This window comes from Tachypleus tridentatus, chromosome 2 (genome assembly GCF_004210375.1).
Source record: "Tachypleus tridentatus isolate NWPU-2018 chromosome 2, ASM421037v1, whole genome shotgun sequence".
NCBI lineage: Eukaryota > Metazoa > Arthropoda > Merostomata > Xiphosura > Limulidae > Tachypleus > Tachypleus tridentatus.
This window is the reverse complement of record NC_134826.1, coordinates 51,701,547-51,724,965: the sequence shown is the minus strand read 5'-3', so window position 1 is coordinate 51,724,965 and position 23,419 is coordinate 51,701,547. Positions and strand designations below refer to the sequence as shown.

At 32.5% G+C, this 23,419-nt stretch overlaps 1 protein-coding gene across 1 annotated transcript; it reads right to left on the bottom strand.

The window, feature by feature from the left end:
• Positions 1–1,843: 1,843 nt before the first annotated feature.
• Positions 1,844–22,012, bottom strand: LOC143243798 (N(G),N(G)-dimethylarginine dimethylaminohydrolase 1-like). The gene is made up of 5 exons (XM_076487470.1): positions 21,690–22,012; positions 11,232–11,334; positions 8,610–8,803; positions 6,998–7,120; positions 1,844–5,702 (listed from the first exon to the last, which is right to left on the bottom strand). Exons 1-5 carry the CDS (start codon positions 21,960–21,962, stop codon positions 5,577–5,579), a joined length of 819 nt encoding a protein of 272 aa, XP_076343585.1. The 5' UTR covers positions 21,963–22,012; the 3' UTR covers positions 1,844–5,576.
• Between the last annotated feature and the right edge of the window lie 1,407 nt (positions 22,013–23,419).

The window sequence follows — 23,419 nt, the reverse complement described above, 5'->3', positions numbered from 1 at the left end:
TGATAGATAAAGTATCAGCAATGGGCATGGGAATTATTACCTACTTGTCTCTCATTATCAGATGTTGTGTATCAATCACCGAAGCTTCATCTTTTGTCATAATTAGATATTCAATGAATCTTATGAGATCCATACATTCATTAGCCTCTGAATGAAGTTTAAATAAGGTGAGCCCCAATTTTAGACAAAAGTATCAAAATTACTATATATATCTATAGTTGTTCCAAAAATAACCAAGAAAAATATGTATTATTAGACAGAGGTTAGAAGGAATGAATTTTTATGTTTATTAATTTGTTATATAACCTTCATTACAACCAATAACTAAATAAGATTAATCATTTTGAAATCACTAGACATTTTTTAATTGGTTGATTAATTTTTATGCTTTTAAGTTTATATCTTCTGATGACTTATGTTCCAAGGTATAATGACATTGTACAGACATTTTATTATTTTAAAAAAGTATTTGGATTTATGGACCAGTTTCATATGTAGTTTTGTTTTGCATTAAAAACACAAGTACATGAAGAGGAAAAACCAAATTTCTAGTTACATGTGGGGTTTGAAATCAAAATTATTTATTCCCTGAGTTAAAACTTTCAGACAGAACAACCATACCAAAAATTAGACATCAAAGTAATAAAGAAAATATGTGGTTTGTTTTTGTATTCCATCTATTTGGTTTACTGAGAAAGAAGTAAATTTGTACTAATATATTTAGCACTACTTTTGATTCACAAGATATATTTGGTCTTCAAAAATATTGTAATTCTCAAATGATAATTACAAATGATTACCAGTTTAAGAGTTGGGTTTTGGAATCTTGAAAATAATAGTCCTTGTTATATTAAAAGAAATTAACAGTTTCTTGTTTTTGTGTTAATATGTAAATGGAAATGATTAATGAAACCACCCATAGTTGAGGACCTGTCTTAAAAAAAAAAGTAAAATAAAAGTGATACAATATTTATTATTAGTCTAAGTGAGGATTTATTTATTATTATTAAAAGTCAATAGAATTGAAAAATACTGAGTTGTCTAGTTTACTCAGTAATGATTATAAACAAGAAAGGGAATTTCTTTTTCTCCCAGTAATTGGAAGAAAAATGAGACAGAATGCCATCTTGCTATTACATTATGTAACAAAATTTTTACTTTTTCTTGTTCCTGGGCAGAAAGTGTTATTTCCCAATTGCTTGTGCCTAAAGTAAATGGAAAAGACCTATTTTTCTCTTCAAACTTCACTTTTGTGACCTGCTAGAATATAACAAAAACATGGTGAAAGACTATATTTGGGGACTGATACGTGAAAGTGATTTACATTACAGTCACAAATCTCGAAAAACTACTCACTACTAAACGTTTTTGTTCATTTTTGTATAACTTTAGTGCAAATATATGAAAATCTTGATTCATATGCTGTTTTATTCAGACATTATGCAAATAAAAATGTGCATATTTGCACGTTTTTACATAGAAAATAGATTAATTTCTAAATTTCATTATCCATGTCACAAAAGCAAAGTTTGAAGGAATAATGGCCATTTTCTGTACTTTTACAACATAAGCAATTAAGAAATAACACATACTATTCAGGAACAAAATGTGTGTTAAATAAGTGTTATTTGTATCTTAAATGTTATAATGTTAAAATTTTGAAAAAATTATAAAAACAAATTAAATATCTTTAACATTATATCAGAGAATTGTTTGTCTCGATAATTAAAACACGTTATCCACAATCTTAGAAAAAATATCATATTAAAAATCAGTAATAGTTTAAAATAAGATTTTCTAACTGATATAAATGAAAGTGTTCTGATAACCACACATCTTTCACTCCAAGTTTTCACAGGATTTAATAAACTGCTGTATTGTAAACATTTAACAGAAAGATAAAGTTGTATTTTCTTCACTGATATAATACAGAATTCAATAATATCCTAATTTCTTAGATTGACAGTTTTAAAGACATTTCTATAACATAATGACTTTGTAAAGTTGTAACAGTATCACTTCTTTAAAGATATTCTGAAAAATATCAAATTTCTAAGGCAACGTTTTCCACATCAAAAGACACTTGTTACCATAATCAAAAGAATAAGAAAAAAAAACAGTTTTAAGAGAAAACAAAGTGAAATACTTTAAATTGGTCCTTGTTTTTGGGCTTGAAAACATTAACTGATAATAAAACTGGTTGTGAATATAGAATGACAAGTCATTTGTCAGCAACGATTCACAATACTCCAAGTTTAAAGATCATGAAAAAGATACAAGAAAAGTGAAAATTGAAAGATATATTCAAAAACTCCTTAAAACTAGTCCAAGTTAACTTGAATAATAAGGCAACACTTTTAGTGCAGTATAATCCAATCGGTTAAATTTTAACATCATCAACACAATAATAAACATTACAAACACATAAATGCACAATCTATTTATAACTGGCCGTGCTATACTTTATGACATCAAACAAACAAATGGTAATATAATGTCAAATCAAATGTGTATATGTACAATATAAAAAGCATAATACATAAATGAACACGATTACAATACTTCAGATAAATGCTACAAGCTTCTGATATCTTAGCATAAAATCTTAGCATTTTTCATTCAGCTGTGAAGTTATACAGAATACCCACATTTGAAAAATTACAAAAGTGGAATGTGAAGAGTTGATTTTATTCATAAAAATTTAGAGTCAACAAATTTTTGTCCTTAAATCTTTTTTAATATTTTTTTCTTAAAATATTCAAATGGTTTAAGTTTTCTCATTTTGCAAATAAAGTTCATTATCAGTGGAAAAAAGAACACCAAAGACAGACATCACCTATCATATGTGTGAATCTGTTATTCAAACTGATCAGAAAATATTGTTCAAACATTTGCAAGTTATAGTAAATAAAGCATGAAAATCAATGCCTAAGCACCATTCACCCAATGATATCCAACTTTAACAACTGGGTAGTGGATCCACATCGGTTGTTTAAAAATAGTGAGAATAATGATAGTTAATCTTGTTTTTTTTTTTATCAATTCTAGTAGTTCTGTTGGTCAAAATTTAAAATCTTGCTCGAATGTAATACTTCACAAATCAGCAGATGTTATAAGTCAAAAGGAATGTAGCTACACTTCACTTTGGAATTGATTTTTGTTATAAAAACTGCAGTTCATTCAATTTGAAGGTTAAATATTTGTTTCCTGGTATATCTGTTCATATTCTAGATACTTCATACAAGCACTTTTACTCATATTTTCTAGAACAGTGGTTCCCAAACCTTTTTCCAGCTAGTTCCTATTCCATAATTTCACAGACTGTTTCATGCACTATTGTAAAACAATATACCTTAGTAGTTGTAATTTTAAACCTTTTATTTTTCTTGCAGACAGGATGGACCTTTTTGTATTATCTTGATATACTAAACTGCACTTTTAGAAGGTTTGTTTGTTTGAATTTCACACAAAGCTACATGAGAGCTATCTGTGCTAGCTGTCCCTATTTTAACAGTGTTAGACTAGAGGGAAGGCAACTAGTCATCACCACCCACTGCCAATTCTTGGGCTACTCAAGAGTAAAAAACAACAAATAGTAGAACTGACCATCACATTATAACACTTCCATGGCTGAAAGGGAGAGCATGTTTAGTGTGAGGGGGATTCAAACCCACCACCCTCGGATTACTAGTCAAGTGCCTTAACCACCTGGCCATTTTAGAAGGCATAGATTATAAATTAGTTATTGTTTGTCAGTACAAAAATGGCTTTTTTTCTCTACAATTACATGAGTTATTACTGAAATATTTTTAACTTTCAAACGGATGGCACAGTAACAAAAATTTTAAGTCATCTAACAACAAACAAAGCCAATGTATCCTAACATCACAAAATGATAAGTAAAATCGAACCATATACAAAGTTAAATATTAAGAATTCCTGGGTTTTAGTTACTGAAATAAAACCTAATAAATTAAGTTTATAAAATACAACTGCCATGAAATATTGCATACATTTCCTTAATTTCTACAGAGTTATCCAGAGGTATCCCTTAATAAACTGTGCCTACCACATCCAACAGATCTGTGTAAAATAGACCATACCAGTTGGATATGTTACATGACATTCTGCAATATCCATTATTCTCTATTACGTTAAGTAAGGCTTAAAACCAGATCATAATCCTTTAGCCTATCATATCTAAGAAGCCTGTTTATGATAGTGTGTACAATTTGGATAGGTGTCACATGATCTGTGGTGTAACTGTACCATCCATATTACACAAATAAATCCTGTGCTGTTAACAAATAAAACAAGTAACTTGTTTCATGTAACACTAGGTTCAACAGTATGCATCTCTAGTGTAACAAACACTGTTTCATTCTTATACTTTATAAACCTTCAGTCGCTCTTACTTGGAAAGAACAGTACTTATAAAACATTGGCTTTATGTGGCATATTTCAGTAACTTTATTATACATTTGTTACAGAACAAGTGTCTAAGCTCAAATCAAAGTTTGTTTAGTCTTATTTAAGCTAAGATATTCATAGAACATATGAATAAATAATTGTACACAATAACTAGTATGTGGGACAGCCATATGTAAAAGTTAGACTTCAACAGGTCATCAATCAAAAACTTATCTGATTCTGAACAATGGTGTTATTATGTATTGTTCAAGTACTTACAATATTCTGTATTAATACTGTTTGTTTGCTGCAGTACCAGCTAGACAATTTCACTCTAATATCTGAGATTAATTTATGTGTCTAGCCTACTTGTTTGATTTTTCACATAATCATTCCATTCACTGATGATTTTAAAATGTCGACTTGTATAGATTACAGTAGCTGAAATGAAAACACCGACACAATAATAGCACCATATTTTGATGATAGAAATCTAAAAGCACACATGACAGTATAATAATAATAATAATCACTTACCCATTTCATCACAACTCTGAGCAATATCTTCTAAAATCAAATCAAACAAGTAAGATTCAAGTTCTCAGGTAACAAATTCAGAAAAACAAAGATGAAAAAAAGAACAACTACTGCACACTGTGAAATGACGGGAACAAAAACATGAACGAATAATTAATAAAAAAAATATGAATGCTTTAAAACTCAGTATTCTGACACTTCTAATACTCTAGGGTAGGTTTGCCAAATTCAGAAAACAATTCACAAGAAAGAGTTCTTTTGCACTCTATGTTATATAAGTATAATGACTACAAACAAAATGATGACTTGCTCATGAATCTTGTTTCATGTCCAAAAATATCTTTTACCTTCTTTGTAACATGAAATTATATGCAAAAGCCATATACCATATTTCTGAAATAAGACAAAAAATTTGTAGTTATATACACACACATATATATATATATATATAATTTCTTCTTCATGCAAAATAAAAAATGTAGCTTGCCTTAAATTCCCTGATCAGCTAAGTACCTTTAGCTGGTAGTGGAGGGAGATGAAATAGAAGGCCATACCAATTTAATTCTAATGGGTTTTCCCCCCATACTCGGTGGTATCATAAGGTACAGTGTTCAAACCACCTTCTATCTTTACAACTTCTTCAGGTACTTGTTTTTCTTGATGAGAATACAGGAACACGTGAGGGCACCATTTGCTTTTCGTAGCTCACTCATATTCAGAGCAATCCTGTTGAAGTCTACTTTCTCTTCAAACACCTACAGAAGAAATTTGTGCTACAATTACTTAATGATTAGAACACTAGTAACAAGAGCATTTCTGACGAACACTTAAAAAATACCCAATGTTCAGCAAACACGCAAATAGCAGAAGAATAAGAAATGATATTTCAAATTAAACACAAAAAAGAGCCAGTAGATTAAAAATTGTAAAAACAATTTTTCTAATAAATATATAAAAAATACCTTAAATACAGCACAGAAGTTCATAGTTTCAAAAAAAGTAGTCCAAAAATATAGTATTCTCACACTTTATTCACACTTTTCAATGATACATCAAATTAGTAAAGTAGTCCTTATATATATTGTATAATCAGAAACACTGAAAGAAATATTCTGACACTTTGTTCATACTTTTCAATGATACATCAAATTAGTAAAGTAGTACTTATATATATAGTATAATCAGAAACACTGAAAGAAATATTCTGACACTTTGTTCATACTTTTCAATGATATATCAAATTAGTAAAGTAGTCCTAACATATTTAGTATAATCAGAAACACTGAAAGTAATATTCTTGCACTTTGTTCATACTTTTCAATGATATACCAAATTAGTAAAGTAGTCCTAACATATATAGTATAATCAGAAACACTGAAAGTAATATTCTTGAACTTTGTTCATACTTTTCAATGATATACCAAATTAGTAAAGTAGTCCTAACATATATAGTATAATCAGAAACACTGAAAGTAATATTCTTACACTTTGTTCATACTTTTCAATGATATACCAAATTAGTAAAGTAGTCCTAACATATATAGTATAATCAGAAACACTGAAAGAAATATTTTTACACTTTGTTCTTACTTTTCAATTAAATAAATTGTAATGCTAAGCACATAGTAGCAAAATAAACAGATCAAAGTAACTTATGTACATCTACAGATAATGTAAGGTTGCTTCAATCTGTCACTTCAATCATATAACCAAACACATTATTTACAAAACTGGTTAGTGTTCCACACAATTACATGATGCTGCCATTGTATAGTACAGAACTATTTAGAGTTTTAAGCAGTCTATGAAAAAACAAATATTTTTTTACAAACATAAGAAACTTCCAAAAGATGAGAAATCATTTTCATTTTAGCTAAATATACAAAAATAAAACTGGAACAAACACTGCAACAAGTGTAACTAAAAGTTTTCAAATATGTTGCACCTTCAACACACAAAACAAACACGATATCAACAAATTAAAATGCATCTTTCAGTCATCAGCCATGAAGTACAAGTATTTGAAAAATTAAGCCTTTTAAGGAAGTACCTTAATACTTTCTGGAAACTCTGCAGCATGAATCAAGGTTCCATTAGCATAAATACAGTTTGCAGCACCTGGATCCGGAACTGTGACTGTCTGGTATCGAAAAGATGCCTCCTGTTCAATCCTCTGTTCGAACAAGAAATTGTTGACTTTATATGTCAGATACTTGCCTATCAAAACTATTAAGGTAAAAATATCTTACAGAAAGTTGATGATAATGCTTGAAAGGAAGTGCTTGGTTTGGTGCGTTTAGAAGTAAATTACGTTCTCTCTGAGGTACTTTCATTTACAGTATTGGTTAAATTATTTAATATATAAAAAAACATTTAATATAATTTAGTATTTTGAAAGTTATTTCCAATTCTTGGTTTAGTAAAAACACTTGAATATTTTAATGTTTTACAAAATTGTTTACTAAATGTTAAATTACAAGTTATAAAAATATCCTTAGTCTTATATTTTACCTTTTAAAATTATTTCTACAGAGGTAGGGTTTTCTTAATTTGTTTTCATTGCATGTTAAATCTCAAGTTACCACCAACTGTAAGATAGTAATATCACAATTAGCCCAGAAGTTTCACTTTTTCAGTATTTATCAAATGTAAATTCCCAGTGATATTTTTATGTGAGACTAACAGCTCATTATCTTGAATTTATTACTGATAAAAGCTAATGAAGTCCCTTTAGTCCAGAAACAAAGTTGCTGATTGGAGTTATAAAAAAACATGTTTTCACAAGAAATGAACACAAAGTTACATGCTAACTGCTTTGTTACTAGCAGTGCCTTACAGATGTTTGATAGCACACTGTGCATCATAAAAATTTGTCACCTTCCCCAATCTCAACCAATTAGATCATTTTTGTTAGTCCATCAGGCAATTGACTACCCATGTAAACTTGGCACCACATTCAAATATACTGCTCACACTACCCATGTAAACTTGGCACCACATTCAAATATACTGCTCACACTACCCATGTAAACTTGGCACCACATTCAAATATACTGCTCACACTACCCATGTAAACTTGGCACCACATTCAAATATACTGCTCACACTACCCATGTAAACTTGGCACCACATTCAAATATACTGCTCACACTACCCATGATATGTCTCTAGTTACCAGTGCTTGTTAAGCAATGTCCATTAGTCTTACTGGTAAAAATAGCATAATTTGTATAAGTAGTGAGCGTAACAACTAGAAGATAATTATGACTAGTCTGAAAACAATTTGTATTTTAAACATTAAATTATATTGATAAAAACAAAAAAATGTAGAGTAGCAACCACGAGTACTGAGAGGCATAGTTTGTGCCGTCAAAGTCAACCACGAGTACTGAGAGGTGTAGTTTGTGCCATCAAAGTCTACAACGAGTAGTGAGAGGTGTAGTTTGTGCCATCAAAGTCTACAACGAGTAGTGAGAGGTGTAGTTTGTGCCGTCAAAGTCAACAACGAGTAGTGAGAGGTGTAGTTTGTGCCATCAAAGTCAACGAGTAGTGAGAGGTGTAGTTTGTGCCGTCAAAGTCAACAACGAGTAGTGAGAGGTGTAGTTTGTGCTGTCAAAGTTAACAATGAGTACTGAGAGGTGTAGTTTGTGCCATCAAAGTACCTTCAGGACACTCTTGTTCTCCTTTCCTTCACTGACACAGAGAATGTCAGGTCCTGCCATAGACAACAGGCTCTTCAGGTGCAGCTTGTGGGTCACTCTGATGGGGGTCACTGGATATTCTGGAAAAGCTGCAGCTAAAGCACATGCTCCAGATTCATTTGTGTGGTCAGTGAGACCAACAAAAAATTCTCGACCTACAGGAGAAGAAGTTTCTTACTTGTGCACCTACAAGTGTTTAACTGATTAAAATCAATAAAAAAAATTACATAATATTTTTTTCACTTAAAAACTTGCAGCATTTTAATAAAAATCTAAGGTAACCCTTATCTTATGCATGTACACATCAGTATTTCTGAGGTGTACAAGCTAGAAAACCTAAAATTTGTTTTGGATATTTAATTTTACAATGTTGGAAGACAGGTGTTATACCATGGTTCAAATTCCTGGGACTATTTTAAAAGTTGTCACCATTGTAATTAAATTTTAAAATTCATACTTTTTTGTTTTCATCATTTTTTCCTAACTGCAAACAGTTAAAGTTTCAAAAGTTTTTGAATGGGGGTTTTTGCCAAATGTAAATTTTAAGATGTAGAAAAGAGTCTTAAGGTTAATAATCTTAGAAACCTGTTCATAAGGGAGATTAAACTTTCTAATTAAAACAAACCTCACAAGAACATAATTCTATTTAACCATTACTTTTGATGTATTACAACATGAACAACACATCAAGCTGGATTCCTTGAACATTTTAATGCAAGAGCATAATAAATAAGTTTTCTATTATCTGGATAGGTGGGCTAATCATAAACACCAATTGTAATTAGAGGATCATTTCTTATGATACCAATTCATACTCATTAATAACTAATTATATCAATTAATTGGCCAGCTCTACATGTAACACCAAACACATTTAACAGGTGGTACAAATGCTAAGTTAAGTCATTATAATAAACATATGCTGTAGATTTAAATCAAACTTGTAGTACCTTTTTTAGTCCATATATAGAATATCTACCATACTGTATTGAAGCCAAATCAAGGAAGGTCAGCAAAACACCTTCAAATGTCATTATAGCCCTCACTTCCCAGTTAAGAAATGCTGGAACTGGTGCTCACCTGACTGTAAAGTTACCAAACAACACAAGTAAACAGATCAATGATGTAACATCGGATATACAGTAAGTTAATACCTCACCAGGGACATTCACCAGACTGTATCAAAGGATATACAGTAAGTTAATACCTCACCAGGGACATTCACCAGACTGTATCAAAGGATATACAGTAAGTTAATACCATACCACGGACATTCACCAGACTGTAGAAGTACTATACCACATAAAGGATACACAGTAAGTTAATACCACACCAGGGACATTAACCACACTGTAGAAGTACTGTACCACAAAGGATATACAGTAAGTTAATACCACACCAGGGACATTAACCAGACTGAAGAAGTACTGTAGCACAAAGGATATACAGTAAGTTAATACTACATCAGGGTCATTAACTAGACTGTGAAAATACTGTGCCACAAAAAGATGTATACCATTACGCAAACATCACACTAAGGACATTTACCAGATTGTGCACATCCCACATAAAAATATAAACACCTCTATTCAAATGCCACATCATGGACATTCACCAAGGCTTCATGACTATTTTAACTCTTACAAGCAGTGAATGGTCCCCTGATGGGATAGAGGTAAGGCTATAAGTTTACAATAAGAAAATCAACTGTTCAATTACATATAGTGGACACAACAAATAGCCCACTGTGGCTTTGCTATAATAAAACAAATAAAACAGTGAATCTGATGTGGTCTAACTACTTTTATATTCCATGTATAAATTTGAATGAATGATAGGAAATAATTTTCAAGCATGCAAAGCATCCAAAAATATTATTGCAATGTTGGATAAAGAAATTCTGATGGTTCCTTAGCCTTGGTTTTAAGGATGTTAAACAGAACATATGGTGTCCAGATGGTAAGTTAAACCATTCAAAAAACAAGGTCTGGAAACATTAAGTGAATATTATGTACAACATGAAGGTAAAACAAATCAATACCAAGAAACAAACAAACCTTTCTAAATAACTGGCCAGATTCTAGAAGTTTGCATTCAAACTGGCCTGTTGGAAGTGGAAAATGATTTCCAAATGAACCTGCACAGGAAAAGATCCCCAACCAATAATAATGTTGCATCACACTTTCACATCTGGAAAAGTTCTAATTCAGTATTTCATAATCCATATGCCACCTATGTTGATAATAATTCCAAATTACATATTAAAAAAGAGAGAATGTCCAACTCATACCAACTTGAACAAGTATCTTTACTGGCATCATCCCCCAAAGCAGGCAATGAGGTAGACACAGAACCAAACTGTATACAATCTTTACTTGAACAAAGTCACTAATTCTATGAAGACCCACAGAAAAAAATACTGAAAACTACATCAGTATACCATGCTACAGATACCTTCCAGATTAATTAACAGTTACTTTATCTCAAGTGTTACTTTCAGTATGCTATTGTAAAGGTTCCAATACTTCTCACATTACACAAGGGTACCACCAGTTAAATTGTAGATGTGTCAGAAGATGTTACCTGTAAACAGCACATCACCTCCATCAATTGTTGCTTTCGGGTCAGCAATTTCTATAATTGGCAGTTCTAACTCCTTCTTCATGATGGTCCTGATAATTTCCACCTAAAGAAAATTAAGTAAAAACACAACTTAATGTAAGCCTAAAACATTTCGACACTAAACAGGCCCTAAGGTAAAGCCATTACCACAAAATTCACTAAGAACCTTTAAAATAAATAAAACTTGAAAATAATAAAAAGAGCAGTGTTTGTTATAGGTGCATAAACCAATAAATCTATGTCAATCAATACATATCAAATTAAATGGTTTCTAACTCCTTACTACCAGGCACAAGTACTCGACATATTCAATGCTTTTCTTCACTCAAACCTACACAGATTTGGAAGACACACAAATGGATCTAACGTGTTTTTTTAAGGAAGAATTCATTACAGAACATTTAGCACAGATGATCTATTGTGTAGCTTTGTGCTTAATTCCAAACAAATAAATACAGAACATTACAACAGTTGTAAAAAAATCGAATTAAGTCTTTTCCATAAAGCATCTTCGTAGCAAATCAATCTTCGTTAGACTATTCGGTTTTTTCCCCCGTCTTTACCATATCTAAGTGTGTTTTTTAATGTAATAGTAACAACAAAATATTAAGAGTTTCCAACATACTAATGGATATTTCTAATCATATCATAAAACTTGGCCCTTACAAATGACAAACTTGATGGATATGATTTATTGGTTTATCATTCGTTTCTCGGGGAAACGCCTTCTTGTCGCATGTGGCGGGAAATGCGTGCCATGCACGTGAGTGTCTTTAAAGAAACTCCTAATATCACATTGATAGGTACGGAGAGACATTGGGAATTTATGTATTACCGTAAATCAAAGATTATTTCCCTCTTGACACAAGCAGCTGTAACTGTACTTTCTGAACTTCTCTCGTATTACATGGAAAAGACCACGTCCATTTCTTATCCAGATGCAGGCAGAACATGTAAAGTTGCAATAACAGGTCCAGTGAAGAGAATTGCACGTTTTAATTATAAAAATATCCTAATTTAACTACTTGTGGCAAGTTATGTCATCGAAATATTTACTTACCAATTCTAAAGCAACATATAAAAATATACAGGTCTTTCTTACAACTAACCCTAAAATTATTAAAATACATTTTGCTTGTGGATTCATGATTTTATTGGTTAGGTTTTTATTAATATATGATAAACAACGAAATCTGAATAAAAATATCGTCGACACTGCATTTACCCTAATCAACTACCACAGAGTCCTCTATGTACCTTACATAGATAATTAATGACAAAATGAATTAATATAATCCTATAGAGATATGGACCACACAGATAGTGTAACTTTATAAAAAAAACAGTTCTTTAATTTGAGGTCTAGCACTAGTCTCGACTATTGAAACATGATCGATTGCAACAATTTGTTTGTTTTTAATCTCGCGCAATTCTACACAAGGGTTATTTTCGCTAGCCGTCCCTAATTTAGCAATGTAAGACTAGATGGAAGGCAACTTGTCATCACCACACACCGTCAACTCTTGGGCTACTCTTTTACCAGCGAATAATGGGATTGACCGTCACATTATAACGCCCCCACGGTTGAAAGGGCAAGCATGTTTGGTACGACGGGGATTCGAACCCGTAATCCTCAGGTTACGAGTCGAACGCCTTAACCCATCAGGCCATGCCTGGCCAAAATTTTATAGTATTTTGAATGTTTTAAATATCTTATTGGTAGGATGATTCTGTACTCTGATTATATTAAACTATTTTTAAAAAATCCAAACATATTCATGTTTATTTCGTTGTTTGGTTATTTTCTGCTCTAAGCAATTTAACTGTGGAAATACTTATAAGAGGGACATCCGAGCTTTACCGACTTCTATGCTAGGTTGGTTTCACTTATCAGTAACTAGATGTTGGATGATTTTTCTCTCTTTCCTTTTTCATTGTTCACATTCCGTTGGGGCGGGGGTGAAATAAAAACTCTTTTGTAAAACAAAACAATAGGAAACTGTGCTTCTATTTTTATCTTAAATTAAAAATAAAATTAGATAAAGGTACCAATACTAAAAAAAAAGACATACTGTTTCCAATAATTCTATCAGTATCAAAGTAGATAGGGGTCAGACCCTCTCGTGTCATCCTGTATTTCTGTGTCAATTTGATAGTCTTCTGGAAGTAGGTGAGGGGTCTACCCCTCTCATGACCTTTTCGTGTTATCCTGTATCGCTATGGCAAATTGTGTCAATTTGATAGTCTTCTGGAAGTAGTCACGGGGGTCTACCCCTCTCATAACCTTTTCCGTGTTATCCTACGTCAAATTGTACTCATTTGATAGTTCCAGGAATTAGATGGGGTTTCAGCGCCTTCTCCACCCACTATGAACTTCCTCATATCATTCTGTATCAAGTTTGGTGCTCACTGATTAAGAAATGTTAAAACGTATAAGGAACAGACACACACATACTGATATTTATATATATAATTCTGTCCTCTAGTCTTCCTTTTACACTATGGAATATTGCAGATACACTAGAATTAGTGTCTGGTCTTACAAATCTGTCATGCTCTTGAATTCTTTTTTTTTTTGTTTCTTCAAAATAATGAAGTCCACATTCGAATGCTATGTCGTGAATATTCGTACTGATAACGAAAGACCACAGTTTAAAATATATTTATTTGAAAAACTCTCATTTTTTTATTGATGCATGTTTAATCATGTCGCTGAAAATTGAATATATATTTTATAATGTGAAAATATTTTGTTCTCGGGTCTTTTTTTAGTTCAGAGGGCGCTGACATCCTTAGATGCTAATGTATTATTAACGATTCTCTGGCAGATTTATTTCATGGCGCCCATCTCTCCTGGTAGCCGACACTAAATTACGCAGTAAATATCTAGGGAGGGGGGTCAGCTAGTCAAAACCATCCACCGCCAACTCTTTTACCAACGAATAATAAAACTGACCATCCATAATAACGTCCCCACAGCTGACAGGATGACCAAACAAATTAGGCGACGGGAATTCGAACTCGCCATCCACAGATTGCGAGTTGAGCGCCCTAACCACAAAGCTATGCTTGGCTAAGTCTTTCTTAATTATCCTATATTTTAAGAACAACGAAAGCCTTGTGTAAAAGTATGCCTAGTCGTGCCATTAAAGATGGCGAAGTAATGAATCCGATTTTATTCTTCACTTTCACAACACACTTGTTCCTCGAACGAGTTTCTAATTGAACACAACCGAGGCGTTGACCATGAAGGCTAAAAGAAATACTTGCACAGGCCACCCGGAGGCGCGTGCAAATAATGACATCATCGTATGGAAATAACGATGACGTTACATACCTACCTGTCCACTTCGCTGAAACGAGAACAAAAGAATTATGCACTGAAGTTTTGATGATCTGAAACTGTTTGTTACCTTCATGTCAAGACCAAGATTATGACCACGCTGCCTGACTTTTGTACACAATTACGAAAAATAAGTCATTAAACACGTAAAACAAAGAAATAGAAATAAATCGAAGATAATTTATGAGGTCGTTTCTTTCATCGAAGTCAAAACAAATAACATTAAAGACAGAATGGTATTAAATACGTTACATTTTCAGCCGTGGCATATTGGCTCACAGAACGGCTGAGTTGTTTGTTTTCAAGTACAAACCTGTAGGTCACAACTCCGTTATCTCTTGATCAATCCGAGATCTAATTACAGTTTTGAACTCAAGGGGTCTAATTCTTTTGATTGATGCATTTGACCACGCTTAAGGCTGGTAAAGATCCTTATGGGTAATAAAATCGAATCAGGTATACGCGTAACCCAAGCTTGGTATTGATGGCACACAAAAATATAACTAATAAAAAAAGACAAAAAATTATGATATATTATTATAATGTTGCTTAAAAGAATCTCACGCACCGCGGCTGTTGAGGCTTACCTTTTGTTTAATCCAGTCATAGGAACAGCATTTTCGTAACTAATTAATTCAGCAGTTTACAGTACGCCTATACCACTGAAATTTAATAAAGGTACATTATAACGCCTCCACGGCTGAAAGGATGAGCGTGCTTGGTGTGACGGGGATTCGAACACGCGACCATCGGATTACATTTAATCGTTTTCTGGAGTGGCTAGCGCTCGTATTCCTGTATAACTTTCCCACTGTAAAATGTAAAGGAGGCTGTAGATTATTTATATTCCGAATTATTAGAGTCGATCTAAAACCCACCAGAGATCGTTAAGTGGAGCTATTCTCGCAGACATGACTATCGCACATTGCATCCACACTCTAGCTCATCAATGAACAGTGCTGTTTTTTTTTTAACTTTATTCCAGAGGGACACTTTAATATCCCGTTATAACAGTCAGCTCTGCAAATGAAGGAAAATACGACGTTTTTGGCAGAAAAAAAAAAATCAGTCTTTCGAACTTATTTTTCTGCTAATCTGTTAAGTTTAGCGACTAGAAAATGACAAGAAATAAAATGAGACATTTCAAATTAAAACAAACAAGATTTTTATCCTACTTAAAAACAGAATTTTTTAATTTTACATGTACAAATTACGTATCTCTCTTTTCCTTTTTAACAAGTTAAACTTTTTGCCTGCTTTATTGAATTTTTCCCGTTTAATTCAATCAACAAGCCACTAATTTCGGCTTATTAGAGCGCCATGACTTTCAGTAAAGGCACAGCTATCCCTTTTCTTATGCATGCCTCCTTTAAATCTTGTGGCCTTCTAAGCGTATCCTATTTACATAAGTCGGTGACCAAGTTATAAATGCACTCATAGTATCAAGGCCACAGATGATGATTATGAAACTATTTTTAGCCGCGGCACATCGGCTAACAGAATGGTTCCGAGGTGGGTTTTCTTTTCAAGTAAAAAGTTGAGCTCATAGCTCAGTCTCCTAACCGATTTGAGATCGAATTATGGCGGCGGTTATTAAGGATTCCTCCTTGTTCTTATTTCAATTCTTACTTTAAAAAAAGGTGAGATATTTTTCACTCGCCAAATAATTTGACATGACATCATTTATGGAAAATTCAAAATGGATACCGTCGGTGCTATCATCGTGGTTTCCTTCCGTTAGTGTTGGCTGTTTGAAACAGTGGAGTGTAAATAAAGTACGCTTTAGTTTACACAGCTGTTAAGAGCGGGTGGGTGTGTGGGTGGGGGGAATGTACTGTAAAGTACTCCCACATAAAAGCATCGGTTAGAAGCTCTGTAAGTAAAAAGTTGTTGTTTAATACATTTCAATGTATTTATAATTTTACTTATAAATAGACATCAGAACCTTTGATGCATGCATGCATCACGCATCAAGAACACGTGACATACAATAACTGACATCGTTTGATACGAATTTCTGTCATTATGAATGTAATAGTTCCATAGAACCTTCAATTTATTTAGCGGATACACATACTAAATAGTATTAACAACGAATTATTGAGTATTCGTAGAAAAAAATGTGTTGTTAGTTTCGGTGGTGACAACGAACCTCAGGGAAACCGTAATTTGTTTGTTTCAGAAAAGGTAAATAATGATATTAAAAATAGGTTGTTATTTTTTTCGTAGTTGTTAAGCGCAAAGTTACACAATGACATGTGTGTGTTCTGCCCACCATGGGTGTCGAAACCCAGTTTCTCGCATTGTAAGCCTACATACTTTTCGCTGAGTTACTAGTGGAGAAGGAGTGGTGACGGGGGCAAAATAAAAGGAGAAATTATACGAAACTTAAATTTCATCTCTGACTAGTTTACTCCCAAAAATTATACCTTACTATAACTTACTTTTCTTGTTAAAAACGAAACAAACTTTATATTCACCAGAAAGTATGGGCCCAGCATGGCCAGGTAGTTAAGGAGCTTGACACGTAATACGAGGATCGTGGGTTCGAATCCCCCGTCACACCAAACATGCTCGTCCTTTCAGCCGTGTGAGCGTTATGTTACGGACAATTCCGCTATTCGTTGGTAAAAGAGTAGCCCAAGAGTTGGCGGTGGGTGGTGATGACTAGCTGCCTTCCCTCTAGTCTTACACTGCTAAATTAGGGACGGCTAGCACAGATAGTCCTCGTGCAGCTCTGCGCAAAATTCAAACAAGCCAAACGAAAAAACAGAGTTTTTAGACTGGAACAACAGGTAATCCTAAATCTTTGTCTTACGTTATATGCTCACAATGTATAAAATTTAAAGAAATGGCACATTTTTTGTTGTTGTTGAAAAACATACAAACTCTAGAATATACTGAATGTCAGTAGAAATTGTTATTGTTGAAACTCGACAACTTACACGTAGTTTTAATATTTCTTTAACCAATCGAACGAACGCATCATCAAAAGAGATACATAAAGATGGCCGTGACAAAAAAAAAAAACAACAACAACAAAAACTGAAATACTCAGTAGAGCGCATCCACAAAAGATATACATGTTTTCCCAAATTATGTTATTGTATATGCAGGTACGACGTAATGCCGTATCTCTAAATATATCTGGGCGTATTTGTGAATTATATACCAACAACAGTATTGTGTTCCAAATGTTTAGTACGAACAACGTACAGGCGGAAATTGTCAGTTTTATTTACAATCAGACACTAGGGGAAAATAAAAACCACTAAATTTATTAAGAAAAGTAATAGTACGAAATGAAATAATTCGTCAAACCGCTTTGTTGGTTAGTCTTGTCTAAGTGTTCAAGCTATCCAATGTTCTACCTGCCCTGTTACCATCGGAGGGATCGCAACCCGAATTTTAGCATCAGAAGCTCTCGTGTTTATCACTGGGACACTGGGGGTCACCAATCCACTCTTAATAATAATTAATCAGTATAGCCACAATATAAATGGTTTATTTCAAAGCTAAAAAAACTAAACTGGAATTATTGTTTATGACCCATTGCGTCAAAAACGTAAAAAATCACGCTTCGCAGTTTAATGCTATGGATTGGATTGCACAGATAAAGATCAAATCATTACTTGTTCTAACAAGAGTAGCTCAAGAATTAGTGGCAGACACTATTGACTATCTGCATTCTGTCTAATCTGTCAATTCAAAATTAGATCCGGATTGCAGTCAGAGCCCTTGAGTAGCTTTGCGCAAATATCCGGAAAACAACCACCAAACTTCAATATTTTAAAACCAAACAAAATGTCATATTCATTAAATAATAATATATGTGTTTTGTTCACTGTAGTTCCTTTAGAAAGTCCGACTAACAACGACAAGTAAATTGATCTGGAATAATTAATCTCACTTTAGTTTGTTTATATTCGATTGCTTCAAATAACAAAATATAACGTGCACGCGACTCTAAAACACAAGTAAGGTAACACCCTTTCAGCCAATTCTGAAACAAACAAACACTTGAACGCCACCTAACAAAAATATACGTGGCGACATAAAATACTGGATTACATATGTGAACAAAGAGGTAGTTGTTTATTAAAGTTAACACACTTTGTGTTACTTTGATAATAATAACGGTTAACAAAAATGTTATATATATACACATACACTACAAACAACTGAACAGTTTCAATTTAACAGCAGAAGGGAAACAACGAAATTGAATAAAACAAACGAACAGGAATAGGCTTAGGATATACAGGGCGGCCCGTAAGTCCCTACCCATCCATATATTTTATGTATCCAGTGTATCTGTGTGCTGTCCCTCATTCTCGCTGCATAATATTGCCACAATACGTTCTTCACGTGTAAATGGGCTTACATCGGCCATATTTCTTTGAAAAAAAAAGAAAATTTATAATACATGCATAATTGAATATAACATAATAACATATGGATGAGTAGGGACTTACGGGCCACCCTGTACATAAACAAAAGAAAGCAATTCATTTTGCACGTGCGTATTTTACTTCCTCCACGTACTTGATACCACTATAATCTAAAATAACATTCATATTACAGGTTTACAGAGGAGAATAGAACCGTGACCAACCAAACATCGGGTCGATACACATTTATTAGAAGTGTGTGTATACATATGTAATTTGGTAGCTCACAGAAGTTTCGGTTTCGCTATTCATTTACTTTTAAGAAATATTAAATTATATAAACTTGGTTTATAATGTTATTATAATTTGAGGGTAATTAGTTTCTTTCATTCACTCAAACATAAATTCTTGGGCACATAATCTGAAATATACATCAAAAGCCTCGTTAACTGAAATTCTGCCTGCAATAGACAATAGCTCTCTGGAATATGCAAATTAATAATACTTACCTTCTTAGGCTTAAGTAGAGTAAAACTCAAGTTGACTGGGTCTCTGATATTTAATTGTGAAAGCAAGGTAACAAACACTAAACCAACTGTTTCAACATCATGGACTGGTTTGCTGTCCATCTAATTTGTTGTAGGCCTCAAAAATACATTATAATTTATATACGAATATTCCATCAGGACGGATGTCAACATGGAGATGACCTAAGATGTTTGAAATGTTGTTCTCTGCTTTATTAATAAAATTGTCAACACCAATGCCTGCCATTCTAAGATATATTTTTACTTCAAGTGGGTTTCTTGTCATCATGAATATTCCATCAGTTTCTGCCAAATACCATGGGCTGGAAAGATGTTTGCTGGTCCAGAAATTGGTGAGTGAAAAGCACACAAACTTGTCACAACTAACAAGAGTGCAGATTATTATTCATGCCAGCTCGTTTTATCATTGTTTAAATAAACATGTATAGAAATTAATGTAGGGAAACATTTTTTTCCAGTATAATATATCAATTTCTTTTTCATGTCGTTTTTTTTTGGGAGGAGTGTATATTTCAAATAATTATTTCATTTTTTAAGTTTCAAGTGAATAAAATCTACCTTGTATATTGACATCATGTTGGGTTATTTTGGTTTACTGTATACAACTGATGATTTTACTTTTGTTGTAATGTTTTTATTAAAAACACTGAGAATTATTTTTATGTAACTATTTTTTTTAGACTTATGTATTAATTTTGTCTCATTATTTCTTCTCACATAAAAAAGTAATTTTTTACTTGATGAAAAAAAAAGATTCATATTATTGTATTTTCTTCTGGTCTTAAAAGTAACCAAAATGCCATAATGTACAAAAACTATTGGCAAGAAACATTGAAATTCTCTATTTTACTTTTCTTGTCAACTGTACCACCTTAAAATACTTGATGGTGATCCAATCGTAACAAATTAATATTTATTTTACTTGTCAAATCACATGGGTACCCTTATAACACCAAGGTGGTACACAGTTGATCAAATATACATTCACTATCAGACATCTACGAGATTACTAGATGATGTCACTAGAAAAATATCGAGAATAAAGATTTAAAACAAATAGTTGACTACAACATCTTACTGTTACACAAATTTCCACCAGGTTTCATTTCATCTGGTTCATGAACAATTCCATAACTGACACAGAGGTTCAGTTATGAAAATGAGCAAAATAATGAAACAAAAAAAAAGCTCCCTTTTATTTTTTGAAGTACCTTTAGATGCATGATCCTAGTACCTAGCAAAACAAAGTTTAATTTTAACACTGAAATCATAAGTTAGTCACTTGATATTCAAAATATAGAAGTCCACGTCACTATTTCTCATTACAGTCCTAAACAAGTGATTAAGTGCTACAATATTATAAATTCCTTATATTAAGGCTATTACTTGACTGGGTACAAAATGAAACACTTTAATTAAATGACTCTAACAATAAAGTTGTGTTTGTTTTTGAATTTTGAACAAAGTTATATGGTGACTATCTTTACTAGTTGTCCATAATATAATGTTTTGAGAAAGGCTTCATTTGATTAGTACATTAAGTTTGTGCTCAAAACAAGTGTACATTAACAAATAAGCTGGTTACAAATTTCTTCAAGAAAGTGTGACTTGTAGGTACAATCTGTATGGGTATGTTTTTTTTATTCTTAAATAACTGATATGCCAGTAACTCAGTAACTGTTTATCCTATTTTAGGTAATTTATATTGTTAATTTTGTTGTTAAAATCAAAGCACAAGATGCCCTCAGTAACTACCCATTTCCCCATCTTACTATATATTTGGTTTAATGTAAAATTAATATTTATCTGATGTAAAACTAGCCCTGTCTTTTCATTCCACGTCAAGACTTTAACTTCCCATTATATGTTTTGTGGTTTTACCTGTTTTCAGTGTTGATGTGAATAGTAACGTACTGTTCCAGCCCCGCCCAGTGAGATCTACAAATTTGGAATTTATATTGCTAGTAATAAAAAATATTATTGTTACTAATTACTAAATCATATACACAGACCATTTTCACTAATATTAATAAATAAAATTAAAAGATGAAGTAGCACCGAAAAGCTAAATATTTTCTTGATAATCACGTAATAGAATAAAACATACACATACATTATTCTATATTCGTAGCCTCACCTCTTTTTGCCGCGCCGGGTGCCCTGGACGACATATCAATGCTGTTCCGTTACAAACTACGGCTGTATCTTCAACGAAAACACAATTGGGTAAGTTTTCATCTGGAGGAAGCTCAATAACATCCAAACCAATGCTTCTTAATATTTTACAATATTCTTCCTGTTGATGTTTTGCAACATCCAAGTCAATTTCGCCCCATATTTCAAGAGCTTTCGTTTTAAAACTATTAGGAATACGACACACTATAGCATGAGTATATCTGTGAGACGCCATTTTAATATTAGTTTAATTTGAAACTTGTCTAGTTGTCAAGAGATGCGTATGCCTCGCCATCTAGCTCATAGAGCGTCTATTAGCTACATTTTTAATGGAACGCATTACCACACTTACGATTTCTACCGCAAAGTATAAATTATGAACTACTTCAGGAGATGAGAAATATAATCCATTATTTATTTATTAAGCGTATGTTTATTCACTTTACAATTTCATACTGCTTTGATCCCCCTGTAAAAATTTCTGCGGATGCCCATGAGTATAGATAGGGTGTTTTATTTTTATAAAAAATATTCAGATGTACCCCAGTGGAACATCAGTAAGTCTTCTGATTTACAACAGCAGATAGCCTGCTGTAGCTTTAGATTTAAAAAACAACATTTTTTTTAAAATAAGTGATCATGCTTAAAGCAAATTATTTCAATGTTTTGAAAAACACGAATACCAACATTTAATTTTAAAAACTAAATCTCAAAATGGCTAGTAATTACTGTATTTAACTCTCTTGTGGTAATATTGTGTTAAAAACTGAATTGGATTTTATGTTGTTGTTTTTTTTCATTTATAAACGATCATATTTACAGTAAACTCTTTCAACACCGTTATAGATTAAACCAGATATTTGAAATATTCATTAATTTGAATTAAAAGAGGGCATGGTTACGATGAGCCTCTCCAGCCTTTCATTTCAACTGAACAATTCTAACACCATTCATGAAATAAATTTTAAACTGAAGGAACAGTGCAGAAAAAGAAAAACTCGTTTAACAAGAAAATGAAAACGAATGGAAGGACAAAATCAGAAAGCGTAACACAAAGTAGGGTAACTGAAACAGAGGGGAAACAATTGACATGGTCGAAGAGATCTCCTGAAGAAACAAAACAAAAAAGATAAATCGAGTAAGTTGTGTAGTTTAGAAACACGTTTTGAGTGAGTATAGCCAGTTTCATCAATTTCCAACTCCAGAAAAAGAGACTATTCTTTATTTTTAAGGTCATGTAACTCGCTGACCATTTGTGTTGAATCAAACAATGATTTTCATGCCTCGTGTCCAATCCATTTATTTCATAGCACAGACACAGTTTCTGTAATGGAACTTAGTATTACTTTACAATTTATATTGTCGAGTCTCTTCTTATATTTTGTGGACATATCTAATTTACTATTTCGTGAAGCCAGTTTACCTGAAAGCATCTCGTGCAAATGATTTTCAAATTCCGAAATGATGTAGCTGAGACTCAAAACCTGTTAAATAGCAATCAATGAGTATTTCACACTCACATACATAATAATTAGTAGGTTTTATTTCAAAAGTATGTTATTCTCGTACTTTTAAAATCCTCTCACGTATATTGAAACTCCTACTACTTTTTGAACCAGATTTTTGACACATAGTATTAATCAAAAACGTGATTTGTTATTTTTTAATTATCACAAATTTGGTATTTTGAAC

Bases quoted from the DNA above. Each gene is read 5' to 3' on its own strand.
- LOC143243798 (XM_076487470.1), bottom strand. From the start codon at position 21,962: ATGGCGTCTCACAGATATACTCATGCTATAGTGTGTCGTATTCCTAAT. The intron at 11,335-21,689 runs GTGAGGCTACGA...AATTTTCTTTAG, and splicing joins ACCCGGCGCGGCAAAAAGAG to GTGGAAATTATCAGGACCAT. The intron at 7,121-8,609 runs GTACTTTGATGG...TTGTTCGAACAG, and splicing joins AGAACAAGAGTGTCCTGAAG to AGGATTGAACAGGAGGCATC.